At 37.5% G+C, this 16,868-nt stretch overlaps 1 protein-coding gene across 1 annotated transcript in view; it reads right to left on the bottom strand.

The window, feature by feature from the left end:
* Nucleotides 1–443: 443 nt before the first annotated feature.
* The window catches only part of BNC1 (basonuclin 1), a 100,857-nt gene continuing 84,432 nt past the window's right edge, over nt 444–16,868 (bottom strand). Inside the window, exons 2-5 of the mRNA XM_038419393.2 lie at nt 9,254–9,356; nt 8,862–9,097; nt 5,708–7,635; nt 444–3,350 (exon numbers count right to left, since the gene is read on the bottom strand). Coding sequence (XP_038275321.1) covers nt 2,666–3,350; nt 5,708–7,635; nt 8,862–9,097; nt 9,254–9,356 — 2,952 coding nt within the window. The 3' untranslated portion in view covers nt 444–2,665. The remainder of the gene's footprint in view (nt 3,351–5,707; nt 7,636–8,861; nt 9,098–9,253; nt 9,357–16,868) is intronic.

Raw genomic sequence — 16,868 nt, forward strand, 5'->3', positions numbered from 1 at the left:
ATTTACCTCTGCGTACTGTGTGCAACAATATTTAAATGAACTGCACATTACAGGGTGAAGAATCAATACATGATCTGGTAACAATTACCTCCTTATTTATAATAGCTTGTTAAAGTAATTATGCTTCCTTTTTGTGGCAGCAGTTACTACAACTGTCAAACCAAGGTTCTTTTAGTAGAGAGAATGTGCTTAAAGGATTATTTAAAAATAAAGTGGCAGAATGATAATTTTCCAGTTATAGAAAAAAGAAAAGGAGTACCCGTGGCACCTTAGAGACTAACAAATTTATTAGAGCATAAGCTTTCGTGAGCTACATCTCACTTCATCGGATGCTCTAATAAATTTGTTAGTCTCTAAGGTGCCACGGGTACTCCTTTTCTTTTTGCGAATACAGACTAACACGGCTGCTACTCTGAAACCAGTTATAGAAACCTCTTTGCTTTGAATCAAAGACATCATCATATGTTTTTATTAACACATACAAAATTTGTAGGGTATACAAATTGTGTTACCGTTTTGGAAACAGTGAAAAACGAAATAACTGGGCATTACAGTATTTGTTTACATCACACTTGGTTTCAAACAGACCCTTAATGATTAAGCCAGCACATATATATGTAAAAAGCACACCAAATCGTTGGTAACAAGTCATTTGCTTGTGCCACCAGAAGACCTTGTAGCATCCAAGATTATACCATTGGTTTTTAAGCTAAAATCCCCATCAATATTAATTCCTGCTTAAAAAGTGAGGACACAATCTGGTCTTAGCCTAACAACATTTCTAACCGCTTCAAGCCCAAATTGTTTTAGTGTTTCAATACCACAGAGACCTACTGTAGAAATAAAATAAAATTACTGTACACAACATATGAAACCCATTTCTAGTAAGCACAAAAATTTACAACACTGCAAATGTAATAGTTTTTTCTTGTGCACACACACAACCAGATTTTCAAAAGAATTAATGAAATATTTAGTCCACTTTAGCTTCCTTTATACAATATAAAATGGTTACAATACTGTAGTATATTTTAGAATAAGTTAAACATCAAGACATATGGCAATAGCTTTGTACTAGTCTTCCTAAAACCTAAATCAGAAATTCAGTCTAATCTTGTTCAGTCACAAAGATGCATAAAGATGAAGATCCAGTTACACTGGAAACCCAGACTAGTTCTAGGAACCACAAATACTCTAAGCACTTTGGTATAATATGTACAAATTGTGCGGTCATTATCATGCTTGCCCACTACAACTCATGAACACTTGATTCAAAATGTAAAAGTTTACTAAACTTTTTAAAAAAATGGTTTTATAAAGCCAGCTTTAGCATTTCTTTCTGTTATTGAAAAATGATTCAGTCAAGCACACTGTTGCACCACATATACACACACAGCATTGGTATGACATAACTACAAATTAAATATTATCGAAGTGTTTTTTTTTAAATACAATGCAAACCAGTCTTTTTTTAAGTGCATAGAACATAATGCAGAATACTGTTAATTACAGTGACAGGTACAAGGATATTAAACATTTTAATAGATCTCAAGCAAGGTTCTAGTATCAAGAAAAGTGTGTGAATCAGAATAAATGCACTCTTTTTCTTATTGTTACACAGATCAGTGTGTTCTTCCCATGGATGAGGAAAATCAACAAATCATGAAGGACACCTACTGTAGGTTTTTTTTAAACTGTTCCTTTTTCCATAGCTCCCACAGGTTTGAAACTATACCTTTAAAATTATGAATAATTTGGGGGATTTCCTCCCCTCCCCGAATATTCCACTTTTCGTGAAAGTAGAGGTAAAAAATGCAATAAAAATATAGGACTTACTTTTTTCTATTTCCAGGATGTTTGCTGTGGTTCTGGAACCAACATGCTTAGCTTTCTTCTGCTGATACATGTCATGATCTCTCAGATTTAATGAAGAGACCCTCTTGCATGGCAAGAAATATTTCCTGTTTTAAATCTAGTTCTGGTCTAGTCTCAAAGGCCAGAATCCTGCAGTCTTTATCCAAGTAAAATTCCCATTGAAATCAAGGAGTAAGGACTGCAGAAATTGTAGAGAATTTGCATCTCATCCTACATTTCCTAAATTTGTATTTTGACTTTTGAAATGCAGTGAAAACTAAACTGAAAACACCATAATATATTTAATACTGCAAGTGAGCCTCTGACAATGGCCTCAGGAATAAAATGACAGTCCCCAAAGTCCCAACCCAACCAAAGTACTCCCCCCATCTTTATTGACACCCTAGAATACTACTCCCATTTAACATGTAAACATAACAGGATCCAATAGGATGGAGGTTTCTCCTTTGAACTTCGTACTGTAAGTGAATAATACTTTGCAAACTGTCAAAAAGACTTCAGTTAATGGTGCCACATTCATCCCAATGCCAGTACTGCTTTCTTTTCCTTAAAGAAGTTTCTATTATTTAATGTCAAACAAAATAATGGTTTAAAAATGATGGCACCACATTTTGCTCAGTGAAGCTGTGGGAGAGCATCCATATAAGTGAGAGAGAATTTGACCCCGTATGTTAAATGGGCCCAGCATCAAATGAGGTTGTTTTTTTTGTTTTGTTTAAAAATCATTCTAACTCTTTCTTATCTGAAATGATTTACGCTTAGCAAAAAGTCAATTGGGATTAGTATGTTGTTACTGGAGGCTATTTGGTGATCTGGTTAGACTTCTGTGCAGGTTGGGATTCTGACTATGCCTGTTTCGACTGCGAACAGATGAAAACATTGTATTGCAACCTGGGACTTTACATTTGTGGAGCTGGCGGAGATGCACAGTTTTGTAATGGGCCCTGAAGGTTCCTTTATTACTGTAATTTTTTTGGCATATATGACAAGTTATTGGCAAACTGGAAGGTAAATTTGTAAAGCTTTGATTAGCCTTCTCAATTACAGTACAGTCCGGGTAGAGCTCTTCATTGGGTATTAGGCTTGGTCCTTCACAGCTTTCATCACTGTCATCCAAAGGCATGATGCATTCTTCGCTTCCTCCATCAGAATCCCAAGAGGAACGTGCACTGCTCTCAGACTTAATGCTGGAAGTAGTGCTTAAATCCAGAACAACACCATCATTCACTGGATCATATCCATAATTCTCAGAACACGGTTCTCTGATTTTGCTCAGTGGAAAAACCAAGCTGCCTGTTCTGTTCATTCCTTTGAAGATAACAGAAGTCTGTCCAACATGTTGTTTTAGAGACACATCTTGACAAACCTCCTTAGCCATGTCTTTCAAGAGGTATGTTGCATTGAAATAGTTGTCCTTGAATTCCAGTGTATCTTTGGTCAGAAGCTTATGATGAAGATTTAAATTTGAACTATGTCTAGAAGAACAAAGAGAAGCTTAGCAAAAATGATTTTGTCATCAATACCTAACATCAGTTGTTTGAAAACTATTAACTAAGAAATAGTAACCAATATTTGGTAGTCTGCGTGAACTGTGTATGTTTAATCAAGTGCCACTATAAGATTAAAGGAGAAAATTCAAGCATCTGTACAGGTATTTGGCTTGCCTCAGATCTCACTTGTACCTGTGTGAATCAAGAATAACTCCATGGAAGTCATCAGCCCAGATACTCTCCTGTGGTGTGGCTACTTCATGCTTCACTCACATACTAGACCTAATGCTGGCCGAGATGGGTTAGTGAAGAGACTAGTTAACCTCTTCTAGCAGGACTCAGATATCAAGGAGTGGATTGGGTGAGGTTGGATGAGCCAGACAGTGGATTTTGAACCTCTCTCTCCCCCAAGACAAAGAAGTGAAAGAGACTGGCCCCTGGACCTGCTCTATAGCCAGAAAATAGAGGGCTCAAGTCACTGACGACTGCTGCCTGATACCATGAAACATGTGTCCTGCTGCAGCTGCACCCATCTGTCCGGTGTGTCTCCCTGCAGAGCTCACTTCTGCACTCAACAGAATGTTTTACTGTATCCACAATACAATTTTCAAACAGAGATCACTTTGCTCAAGCTAAACCAATTTTCTTCACACACGGGTAGTTGTTGCTCATCTCTGATAGCTAACTTCCAGACCTCAGCCATTTTTGATATGTAAAGAAGAGGGTTTTTTTTTTAAACTTCTACCCTTATCTAACTCCAAAAATGGCTGCAAGGGTATCATCCAGACTTTAACAAGAAAAAAAATTTCTTTCAACAGACAGTTTCATCCAAACGATGGATTATTCAGAACATTATCAGCACATGAAATCAGGGGGTTATCACTGAAAACTTTCTGCCCCGTAACTATAACATTCCTGGTCTAGGCTAGAACAGAATTGCTGTTAATTCTTGTCCTATGTAGAGTTCAGGAACTTTCTTGTGGGATCATTTTGTTTCTCTTTTTAAACTAGGTGCTTGAGGGTAGCAGAATTAAAGTTACAACAACATAGTGGTGTGGAAAGGCATTTGCAGTACAGGTGTATGAACTGCAGCATGGGGCTTCATTCACCCACCTGTTGTCACAGCTACACTGGAAGGGAATTCACTGTAGGGAAAAGAGAGGAAGCAGCCCTGTCACTGCCCTCCCTTGGGACTCTGCCACTGGGGAGTAGATTTCATTTCTAGTCAGGACATCACAGAAGCCCTGCCAGCAGCAGATTAATTCAGTGCATCTCCTGGCTGTAATGGCCACACCTCTCCCTGAATGTCTCTGCCCACTTCCTGGACTGCATCGACTGGCTTCAGGTCTCCCAGCAGAATATGGAGTCCTGGTACCCTGTGTCACTATGAGCTCCATCCAGGCAGATTTTCTACAACCAGGGCCTGCAGTCTGAGTTACAATGGTGTTACACAGTGGAACCAATGCAATGAGTCAATTTCATAATCTTTAACAATGTTACCACCATTTCCCAATAAAATATACAAAATTGAGGGTTTCAACAGTAAAGTTGCACATATGGAGCATTTTCAATTCTTGTTTCTCTATTAACTTACGCATATCAGACCTGAAATCAGTGAAATCAATGGATTTACAGTGGCATAAAACAGAAGTACCAGCAGTAACTTGGGCCCATGGTATTTCATTATCTATGAAGTATTATATGATCTTGTTATTAAAGACAGTATCATGACACATACACACACAAGGGGTAGTTAATGCTGCATGTTCACCTTTAATGTTTGCATATGCTGATCTTGTACTGTGCAATATTAACTTTGCAGTAACTCAAGGGAAAAATCCTGTTGTCCTTATCTTTTTTTCCTCTCCACTTGGTTTAAAATCCTTCAGTGGGACTTTACTTGCATAAAGCAAGGAAAGAATGAAAATGGAGTGAAGCTATTATGAACTTGCCCCATAGTTTTTGTATTTAAAAAAAAACATTAAGATACACACAAGTACATTTTAAACTCACGAACCCACATGTGCATATGCTGGAAAAGTGTTGAAGTCACACCTTATGCCTTTTTATTGATATTTTAAAGTATTCTTTCAACTATTGCAATCTTTATCAGTTATGAAATTTTCAAGGCTTTATTTAAAACCTTGTAGTCTAATGGAAAGAAAATGTTTCTTTCAATGGATTTTCATTTTATGAACATTCTGATAAGTTATCATACCTGTTATAGGTGGATACACAGAAAATCTTTGCAGCTCCATATTCCTCAAACACTTATTTACATTTCAAATTAGGCCCCCATTGTGAATGTAAAATAAATATAATTTTGTTTGTAATTTTCTTACCTGTCTCGACTTCTACGAGAAGGGAAAGCAGCATTACAACCCTCAACTGTGCAAATATGCATTTCTTTCAGATGAACATTTTTATAATGCATTTTTACACTGTAAGGGTTTTTAAAGATCTTCTTACAGATGTCACAATGAAAGCGGCTCTCTGCCTTCTGAATCCCTAGTGCATGTTGACTGATATGATCCATATCTTTAGAGTCTTCTAAACAAGGAATAGCAGCACCTCTGTTTGACAAAGCACTGAAAAGGCCCCCAGTTAGCAAGTGGTGGTGCAATTCAGTGCAATCATTATTAGGAATCCGGTGCTTTGACTGCTCTTTAATATAAAGAGAGGATGTAGTCACTGGTTTTATAACATCACTGTGGTGTTGTTCTGGATCTTCATACATGATTTCACGAGAAGCTATTTTTAATGCTTGGTTTTCTTCTGGCATAACCTCTCTCTTAGAGTGATCTAATTCATTCTCAGAGGTTTCCTTGATGTATGTGTTATTTGGCTCAATGACAGAATCAAAATATTTTGGACCCTTTACCCCAGAGAGAGATTTCCATGAATTACCTGAAATGGGGTGCTTTTCCACCCTGTCACTCATCTGCTTTTCAATCCTATGCTCACAGGTCTCCAGCTCTCCATCGCTTACCACCTGCAGGGGTGTATCATCTTCCGAGCTGGCAAGGTTGCTATTTTCATTAGTTGTCTCAACAGCTTCTTTCTCTATTTTGATGGGCATGCTCGATTTACGAGATTTTTTCTTGGGTAGGGCATCAAATTGCAATCCATTAGCAACCAGCTGTTCAGGTATTGATGAAGAAATGAGAGGTAGAGAAGGGAGTATGCCTGGGGTATTAGCAAGCTCAGCTGGCGTGACTGGACTGCGATAAAAAGGAAGAACTGGCTGAACAGTTTTTAAGTTTGGAAAGAGAACACCATTCTGTCCAATACTGGGAAAACTGGATTGCACCTTTGAATCTGTGCAAGAGCTGACATAGTTGGTAATAGGTCTACTATCTGGGGTTAAAATGGTAAAGTCTGTCTTTTTATTTTCTTCAGGTCCAGAGATAGTCAAACTATTCCTCAGGTCTTTATCTCTGTTGTTTCTGTTCATTGGCATATGGAGTCTTGGGTTGGGGTTTGCGCTATGACGATTTCGACTTCGCAAAGAACTAAACACCATATTGCAGCCTTCAATTGTGCATTTGTGTTTGATCTTCAGATGAACAGCATTATAGTGGATCTTCAGAGTTCCTTTGTCATAAAATGTCTTTTCACAGGCCGTGCAGAAAACGCGCCCTTTTCTTGGCCCAATGTTATTTTTTTCAACAGATTTCATTTTATTTTCTGGAGATAACTGTGTCCTTTCAAGCTTTGTTACTATATGATGTGAGCTAGAATCACTTAAAGGGGCATCGTCCTCTGTTTTAGTAGTGACATCTGGGCTGTTCATGCTCCTCTCATTTTCAACTTGAAATGAAGTAGAACTGGAAGTCAAGAAGCTGCTTTCAGAAAATGGTATCGGAACATCTTGTTTAGTTTCATTGCTGTGATCTTGACCTTGCTCAAGCAAACGTCTTTCTGGTGGTGAACCTATCAAAGGTGGAGGCACTGGACTGAAAAACTGAAAAGGCAGCATGAAAGCCATATTATTTACGATGTTCTCAAAGTGATGAATGTTGGCAGGGCTCATTTTGTCCATGGAAGAAGAAAGACTAGAATTTCTCTGATTGCAACTTTCTATAAATGCCCTAATATCCAAATTAGTCGTTGTTGTAGGTATTATAATTGACTGACCTTCTTTCTCTTGAATTGCCATTAGCTCTACAATAGATTTAGTCTCTCCAAAGCGAAGAAACTGCTGCAAAGTAGCCAGTTCTTCTTCATTAGTCATTATGCTCCAGTGATCCAGCACCTTTCCTGAAGCATCCTAAAAGAGAACATATTTAAAAGAGCGATGCATTCATTTAAACATATTTCAGAATCCCCTTTCTCAGAAATCCTTCTCCAGCAAGTCTGTAAAATTACTCTACTTACAGACAGTTTGATGGCAATTTTGATATTGTCTTTTGAGTTTCAACACGGTGGTGATCTTATTTCTTTCTGAACTAATAGTAATACTGTCTAACAAGCTATTTTGTAAATTTTTTTCACAAAAATTAAGACACGTATAATCTGAACAATTAACAACATGCAAGTACAAAGAGCAGAGATGGAGCAATCAGACCAATGTTTAGCTCCACATTTAAGTCAAGTATTCTTTCACTGCAAGTTTAATAATCTTCCAAGCAACTAAGATCAGAGAACAAATGAACCTGTATTGATCTATCACCAGTGTTCACAGAGCATAGCTGTAATTACACTAGAGTGTTGGAGTTCTTTCAAACTCTAGCTATGCCTAACTTTTCCCAATAACTACAATAAATATTTTATCACAGAACATGTATTTGATGGCCTACTGAGATTTTTCACAGTGCATGTAAGAGTTTCTAAGATGATGAACGTAACATCATAAATTTTTTATCTGATAGAGGTTCAAGGTAATTGATTCCATATTTTTAATCCTAACACTAAAAAGTAAGATTATCAAGACCATTAAATATTGATTTGTGTCATAATATAAGATCATAATGCTACTTTACATAAAAGGTAATTTCCAGCTAGTAGCATCTGTGTAAGCACATAGGGCCAGATTCATCTTTGGTGTAGATCCACTGAAGTCAGTGGAGTTACATTGGAGATGAATATAGGCCATGGTGTTTAGATGTTGACAGGTTAACTTTAAATGTATTATCCCACCATACAAAAATAAAATAAAATAAATTGTTAAACAAAATTTTGGGTCAATTTCTTAGGCCTTTACTTAGACAGACTGCTATTGACTTCTTTCCCCTTAGGCTGGTCAATGTCAATAGATATTTATCTGAGTAAAAACTAAATAAAAACTGAGTCAGGGCCACATCATTTTTACAAGTGTATAGCTGACTTTAAGTCATCTCCTCTGATCAACTTTTTAAGCAGAATTCTTCACTGAATTCAATTAAAAATAGATGGCTCAATATGATCCACAGATACCAAGATTCAAATGGAAGACATTTTAAATTATTACTTTGGTCAACTATTTTTTCGGTATTGACTAGGCTTTCACTACAATACCTGTAGCACATATCCACGTATATAATCCTGCAGTGTCCAATCCAGTGCATGGAGAATCTGTATCACCTCTTCTTGCTTCAGGACACTGAAGAGACGATCTAGCAGGATTTTAAGGCGGACAGGAATGGCTTGGGTTCCATACAGCATGAGGCTACTGATATCGAAGACCACATTGGATTGTACTATCTCTACCTGGCTTGTTGGATACAGGTTGGGAATCCTTAATTTACTTAGGGCTGAAAATAAAATTAAAACAAAGTAGAAAAGACATGAATGGCAAGAGTTATACACAACTGAGTGTGATGTATATTAAAAAATCCAAGAGCTGAGATAGTGTGTTGAGAAGGGCCATACAAGAACCTAGATAGATAGATTTACAAAAGCAATATTACCATGCACTACCCATCCATGTCGGCACTGGTCACATTGTCGTTGGTTTATTTTTCCTGGTTTGAAACACAGACAACTACAGTTCACCAGAGTGCATCGGATAGCCTGGAAATTAACAAAACGGGTTTATTGGTAACAAGCAACATCTGGAGCATGCACACTAAATGTATATATTCATACAGACTTTTTAATGAAGTATAAAATACATATGGATAACGCATATAGATCACATATGAATACACATATAGATTTAGCCAGGTGGACAGCCCAGTTACCACCTGAGCTGTGAAAATCAACAGGGCTGCTGCTATGAACTGGCATTACAGCTCACCCTCTAGAGCAGCAGAATATTATGGGCAGCAAAATATTCAGCAACACTTTTGTGGGTGGTTTGGGGCTGGTTGGTGAGCAGCAGTAGAACTGCTAGTGCTGTCCCTAGATGTATGTCAAATAAATAACTTGAATACACCATTAAAATAAATTGCTGTTATCCATTAGAAAATTATGCTATCCTTACATACAGCTTTAAATCCATTTTCCAGCAGAGTTTAAAAAGAGAAATGGGCACAGAGAGATAAAAGTTCCATTCCCTGATCATTTAGGGCAAATAAAACATTTAGTTTAGACCATTTAAAAATATTTTTGATTGTTTTATATAATTAAAGGAAATTTTAAAATGAAAATTTATTTCAAACCAAATTGAAATATTTTATTTTTAAAATGTCAAAACAAAACATTGGGGTTTTTTGGATTTTTTTTTTTATTTTAACCACAACAATTCAGTGAAACTAAAGTGAATTCAAGAATAGTTTCAGTGTCACGGTAATTGCATCTTTTGGAAAAAAAAAGTTTCAGCTAAAACTTTTCACCCAGTTCTAGGTGAAAGTTAATGACATATAGTGCAATCTATTGCATCGTATAAACAACATATTTGCTCAACAGAGCATCTTTAAGATCCAGGGCTAAAAGTTATCCCTAGCAGGGATTATTTAGCAGTATCCACATGGTGGATGTACTCTCCCAGCGGCAAAAGAAATCTGTCATCCCATTCTCAGTAGCAACACTGCAGTTCAGAATAAGTACTACAAATCCTCATTAATAGAATGGCTGCATTTTGTTTATTCCATGTATTCAATCCATCGGGTAGGCATGTTTAATATTAGGTAATATAAAAGAAATTCTTGAAAGGTTATAGATGAAACACAAAGTGCAGATAGATTAGCAACCTGTTGCATGGTTTAACGGGTGTACTACTTTGCTTTCACTGGGGTCATCTATAATACAAATCCAAATTAGTATTCAGATGCTCATATGCAACAGGCCAATGTAGCTGTGTTTCCTGGAATACACACTTCCCTCCTTACAGACCCATCTTGTGCAGGAAGTGAACACACAACTTTGAGGTCCTGGTTAAATCTCCACAGGGATTGCTACAGAGTACAGCATTTGTACAATCAAGTATTTCTTATCTTTCTTATTCTCAGTACAGCACTTAGTGTCCTGAATATACTTTCTACATAAATGAAATATTTATTAAGGAGGAGTTAACGTGAAGGAATTCATGCATCAGAAAGTGCACTGGAATATAACACACTTCATAGTGACTGGATCTAATCTAAAACATGTCTGAATTACTCTATTTTTAAAGCACCTTGTACAGTAAATACAGGGTATATATATTAAAACAAAAAATGTTAATATGAAATAATGAAGAAGAAAAACAGTCATCCCAATGATGTGCACCAAAACAGGACATTAAGAGCTGCAGCAAGAGACACAGGAAACAGGATGAGATTTAAGAAATTTCTGCAGCTCTTTTAAAGTATGTTCTGATTTTTTTGGGGGGGTGTGTGTGTGTGGCTTCTTTAACACCAAATCATAAAACAAACATCCTTTTCCCTCCAAACCAGAAAAATGGGAGATCTTACTTACAAAGAGTTATGGAAATCTCTTGTTCCCGGTCTCTCACTCCAATGCTAGCCCTCCTGTATGCATGTAATGCTATCAGGCTGCATTTCCTGTTGCAGTTCTCATAAAAGGCATCCCCAGGGATTCCACATCTATCCAATTCATATTAATGGAGATTTTGAAACATTTTCAGGGTTTCATAGTTGAAAATGCTTCTTTTAGAATGAATTTTTCTGTACCCCTCTAAAGCAGTGGTAAAAATTCAAAGCAGTTTTCCTTCAACATACTGAACTTCAAATAAGTTTAGCATTAGTAGCTGAACTTTCTAAACATTTCTCCTTTCTTCTTCCGCTCTTCAGGAGACCCACACCTAAGAAAATATACAAACTGAAAAGCAACCACTTTCATGGGGCCTTCTGTTTCACACACCATCTCCACCTCAAGCCCCAATCCTGTAAAGACATGTAAGTAAAGCTACTCATGTACAAAACTCTTTGCAGGACTGGGGTCTTGGATGTACCTTATCACGGAGGAGCTATTTGGGGCCACTCTCCCACGGTGGTTCAAACTGCATGGTTTCAACAGGCAGGAGCTACTCCCAATCAGCTTTGCTATTGTCTGCCATTCAATAGGTCTCAGAGACTGTTCCAGTTTCTTCAAACTTTAGGCAAAGTTGGAACTTGCTGTATTTATTAATATAGAGTCATAAATGGCCATCAGACTGAGAGGATGGAGAGACCAAATACCTCAGTATGTCACACATGAGATGGGGCTCTTTGCCATGAGCATTTCTTTAGCCATTGAGCCTCACTGAGGGCAGGGGAGAGCCCTACCTTAGAAGTTCACGTCCATGGCACTCCAGCATACAGTGCCTTTTGTCGCTAGATTTAGAATTTTAAATCTCAGCTGCTTGAGTATCTACAGTATTTATCCTGAAATATGATGAATATTAGCGTGCACACAAATGACTCGCTTCTAGAGACTACAAGCTGAGATTCATTCTCATTTGAAGGAACAAGTGGCAACATGGCCATTCAGCTAACGGAATCATTTTTTGCTTAATCCCTTAAAAAAGCCATCGCAAAATGCTAAATTCTTGAGAAAAGTTTTGAGAGCCCTATAAAGTCATAAAATACACAAGGCACCGTGAATTGCTTCACTTTAGTGCAGGATATATTGTAGCTTGGATGCTGAAATCTTTTAATAGAACAGTAAAAAGCCAGACATTTCTTGTATAAGGCTAAAAAAAGCATATTGTGCTAGGCAGATGATTCATTTACATCACAATATGTCAAACTATAAAGTGTAGTTCAACTCTTCTACCTCCCTGTGCTGTAATATACTATAACTTGCATAGATTGCACCTTCTTCCATAAGGCTATTCTGTTAGTCCCATAAACTAGATCAGAATTTCACAAATGTCTCTTTAGCAGCCCCTCCCAGCAATGTTAAAAAGAGGAACTTTCTTTTGCTGTGAGGAATAATAGAAAGATGTACAATAAAAATTGCTGTCATTATAATAAGTTAATTGAGGTTATTTCACAAGTTTTCACATTCTTTTTTCCTCCGTTGCATTCTGTATGCTACTGACCTCTAAAACTGTTTTTAATATTTTTGTACGTAGTTAACTAAGATAGTTAAAGTGCATTTAATTTTGCACTTCAGAGGTTTGTATACACCTTTCCTGTATGATGCATGTATCTGTTTCGCTTGACCACTTGTCTTTATTGTGTATATATGATATGTAAAATTTCTTCGATTAAAAAAACTGGAAAAAGAAAGAGGGACTTTTACATGCATGTAAATAGCTATTAGAAGGGCAAATATAAGTCCCCCCTCAAAATAAATACTGTATTTTTTTTTAAAAAAAATCCAGATATTGATGCTTATTGGAAGCATGCTTAGATGTGGCTAGCTCATGAATTGGTCTCTCATCAAACAACAACTCTTAAATCACATTTTTCTAAACTGGCTAAATTTTTTAACATTGCAGTTACTGACAGTGCACTCACTGAATAGCAAGGCCTGAAATTTGTTTTAAAACATTTCTTTAAACATGTTTATAAAGGTCTTTTATCCATTCTAGCTGAAGTTTACAAGGGGCTTTTCAGCAAGGAATCTGATTATGGCCCTGTGATCGGGTTCCCCCATCACCTGCTAGAGAAGGGAGAAAAGCGCCAATTAGAATGCATGTTCAACATCTGTGGGGTGCTTTGGCTGATTGCCTTCTGGCCAGAGAGGGCACTGCTAGATGAGGATTCACTGGACACCTGGACATTATAAGTAGACTGAAGGACCACAGTAAGGGGAGGAACTGCAGAAAAGGCAGCACTCTCCTGCAAGGAAAGAATCATGAGGGACAACAAAGGCTCTTGTGAGGGAAGTCCAGATGGGAGGACTGAGAGGGAAGCTGGCAATCTTGTACCTGGGGAGGGCCAAAAGGACCTTTCTGTTTATGGTTGATTGGAACTTATTACACTGGACTTTGGAGAAGTGAGCAGGCTAGGCTAAAGGACACAAAGATAAAAGGCAAGCCGGTGTAGGGCAGAGTAAGTGGACAAAGGGGATACTAGAGGTGCAGATTAATGCAATGTCATGCCCTGATACCAGGAGGCCTACGTCCATGAGAAGGAACAGTGACAGGCCCCAATCTTCCATGTACATAAATGCTCAGCGTGCTGGGAAATGCATCAATGTTAAAAAAAAGTTACAAACAAACAATCCCCATGAAAAAGAGAAAAATACCACATACTTTTTTTCAGTTATAGTCATCTTTGGATTATTTGTAAATACACTAGGTACAGCATTTTCAGAGAGAGGTGATTTTTCAAGTTGTACAGAGAAGAGCAAAATGTAATGTGGTCAGCTAGATTTTAACATGATTCAACTGAGATTCAAGATCTCAAAAGTTTTCATTCATTATTCAATCTAGTAAAGAAATTTGTGGAAGCTGTGTTTAGATTAGTTCGAAATTAACTAATGTTAACAAGGTTCATTGACCAAAAAACTTATCAAGCATCTAGAATAATATGCTATTCTTTTATAAAGAAACACATAATTACTGGGCTTTAGAATATTTTTGATATATAATTGCTTGATGTGCTTTGTTATCCCACCAACTAGAAAGAAATTCTGTGTACATTCTGTAGAACAAAAGAATAATTTTCCACATTTAATACACGTAAAAATTCAGAAGCCTAATTAAAGGATTGGAAGTACAGATGGAAATTAAAATGAAAAAAAAATTTAAGTGTAATCCTTTCACTCTTTGTTTCATTTTCTAGAAACATACAGCAGATGTTTAAAGTCTTCTGGTCTTATCAAGGATATTATCATTGCTTTCCAGTTACTCCCTCTTTCCTAAACGTGTCCTTTCCAGAACTATCACCACCCATACAGATACTTTTAAAATTAGTACTGAAGATTTGGGGCCAAATTTGTATCTTGGTTACATCAGCACAACTAAGACAAGAATCTGGCCCACAACTTTTTAGTAAGAATGCATCTTAGCCATTGTCACAAGAGGTATACGTTTATTATCAAAATGAATATTCAAAAGCTAACAACTAATCATTGAAAAGGCAGAGATCATTGCCAAACATGTTACCTAAATGTAATGACTTCTGACTTTTCTCTCTTGCAATATTGACATGGCTTTGATTATGCTTTGTGAGGTTACACTGAAGATCCTTTTCATATCCCAGTCTTCAGCCTCTGTAGCTAAAGAGAGGCACAAGATAACAAGTTCATCCTGATACTCGGCATACATCTAACATTTGTTTCCTGAAGTTAATACTAGGTGTTTGTGGGCTATGAGTTTACCTTGCATCAGTGGTGACTTTAAAATAAGAATGGCACAAAAATAATAGGAATACAAAACATACCAGTGTGTATGTGCGTGTAGCTAAGAGGAGACTTTTCATCTGTCTCAAGTCTGATTGCACATTCAGAATTAAAATCTAAAAGGAATCTAATTCAATGAGGTTCAGATTTGGAGTAAAAGGAATTTAATATGTGCAAAAACTCTAACGGTAGAGGGACAAATTCCCAGCTCAACCAGTCAGGATATCTGCACTGGGTCATAGCTGCTAGTGCAGGCATAGGGAGATATAGCAGAATGAGGTCTCTCATTCTCCCATGCAGTTTACCCTAGTTCATCTCTATGATGCACAGGACAACACGCTGGTTTACTCCCCTCCTAGGGAAGCTGTAGACATCCATCAAAGAGATCATCTCTATGGTATAAAGCTTCGCCTTGCAAAGCTACTTTGGGGCTTTTTGCCAATGCTTGGGGTGCTCTAGATTTTGGCTCTGTCTCATCACTATTTTGTCACCCAGAACACTAACAAAATGGTGTTGCAGATGAAGTGCCAAAGCTTGTATGCCGTCAGTGTCTCTTGCTGCCATGGATTAGTAGCTTCCCCCTTTTGTCTAAAGGGAGGTGTCCTTGTGGTTTCTGTATGAACTACACCTAATCTGAAAGAAACTTTCAATACTGCATGTGAAATTGAATTTCAGATCCAGCCCTCTATGCACCCTATGGAGGGTCTTCCAGCCACTGGACACAATCCCCGAGAAAAAATCCCACTGGATCCACATAGCCCCCCGTGGAGCTGGGCTCCATAGAGTACAGGAGATGCACATCATATATGGGAGCGAATTGAAACTTGCCCAACTTCTGTGCAACAGAATCTCACCAGTTCCTGTGTAAGAGAGACCTCTGCACCTGTGGAGGAGGGGTTGGTATTTACAACAAAGACATGGGCTGATCATTTGGTAAATTATCATCTTTTTGGTCTCCCCGTAACTAAAATGTGAAGGATTTTATACCTTCATATTAGAAACTGGATAATAAGGATCCATGGAGATTCGGTTCCCTTTTTTGGTTGGTAAAAATAACACAAAAAGTAGGATGTGTGCCTGGTTACCAGGAAATATTTTCCTGCTTATAGCTGTTAAACAATTTACAACATTAAAGGATGTACACATCCTAGTGTGCTTTTAAAGTAACACTGTAAAATGCAAAATCAAAGATTGATTCAGATCTGATGTCTCTCTCTCACCGATTTAAATGAGAGCTACACATGGGGATCTGAGGCCAAAATTGGGCCTCCTATCTAATTTTCTTGTCCTGTATTGCTAATAATTCAGGTTATTACCACTGAAAAGTTTAAAAATCTAATTTTCTTCCCCTGTTTATGGCCGTTTACTTTTACATTTCACTCACTTTGGACAATCATTGAAATTAGAGGCAAGCACAGCCCTATTAAGTTATTTAGCCCATCTTCTTGTCAGTGCGGGACAGTGCCCTACAGCACATTTTAATTTTGCCAAGCAATGAGGCTTCCACCACTTCCCCTGGGAAATTATTTCACAGATTGATAGGTCTCACTGTCAGAAAGCTTTTACAAATACTCAGTCTCCATTTTCCTTGTCTTACCTAATAATATTGCTTCCTCCCCGATAATTGATATCCTCATATTTGTAGAGTTCTATCTTATCTGCACTTATTCAAGCTGTATATATTCTACTTTTGCAATCTTTCCTCCAGCACTTAATTTTTGTTGCTCTGCTAAGCTTCCTGCATTTTATCATAACTGACCACAATGGTCCAGATGGTGTCACAAAAGAGCCAGGACTAGGATTTCCCTGCTTTCTTACATGATGATTTTTCTACAGAGCCCAAAACTGCACTGTCGTTTTTGGCAG

This window comes from Dermochelys coriacea, chromosome 10, assembly GCF_009764565.3.
Source record: "Dermochelys coriacea isolate rDerCor1 chromosome 10, rDerCor1.pri.v4, whole genome shotgun sequence".
In the NCBI taxonomy this organism is placed as follows: Eukaryota; Metazoa; Chordata; order Testudines; family Dermochelyidae; genus Dermochelys; species Dermochelys coriacea.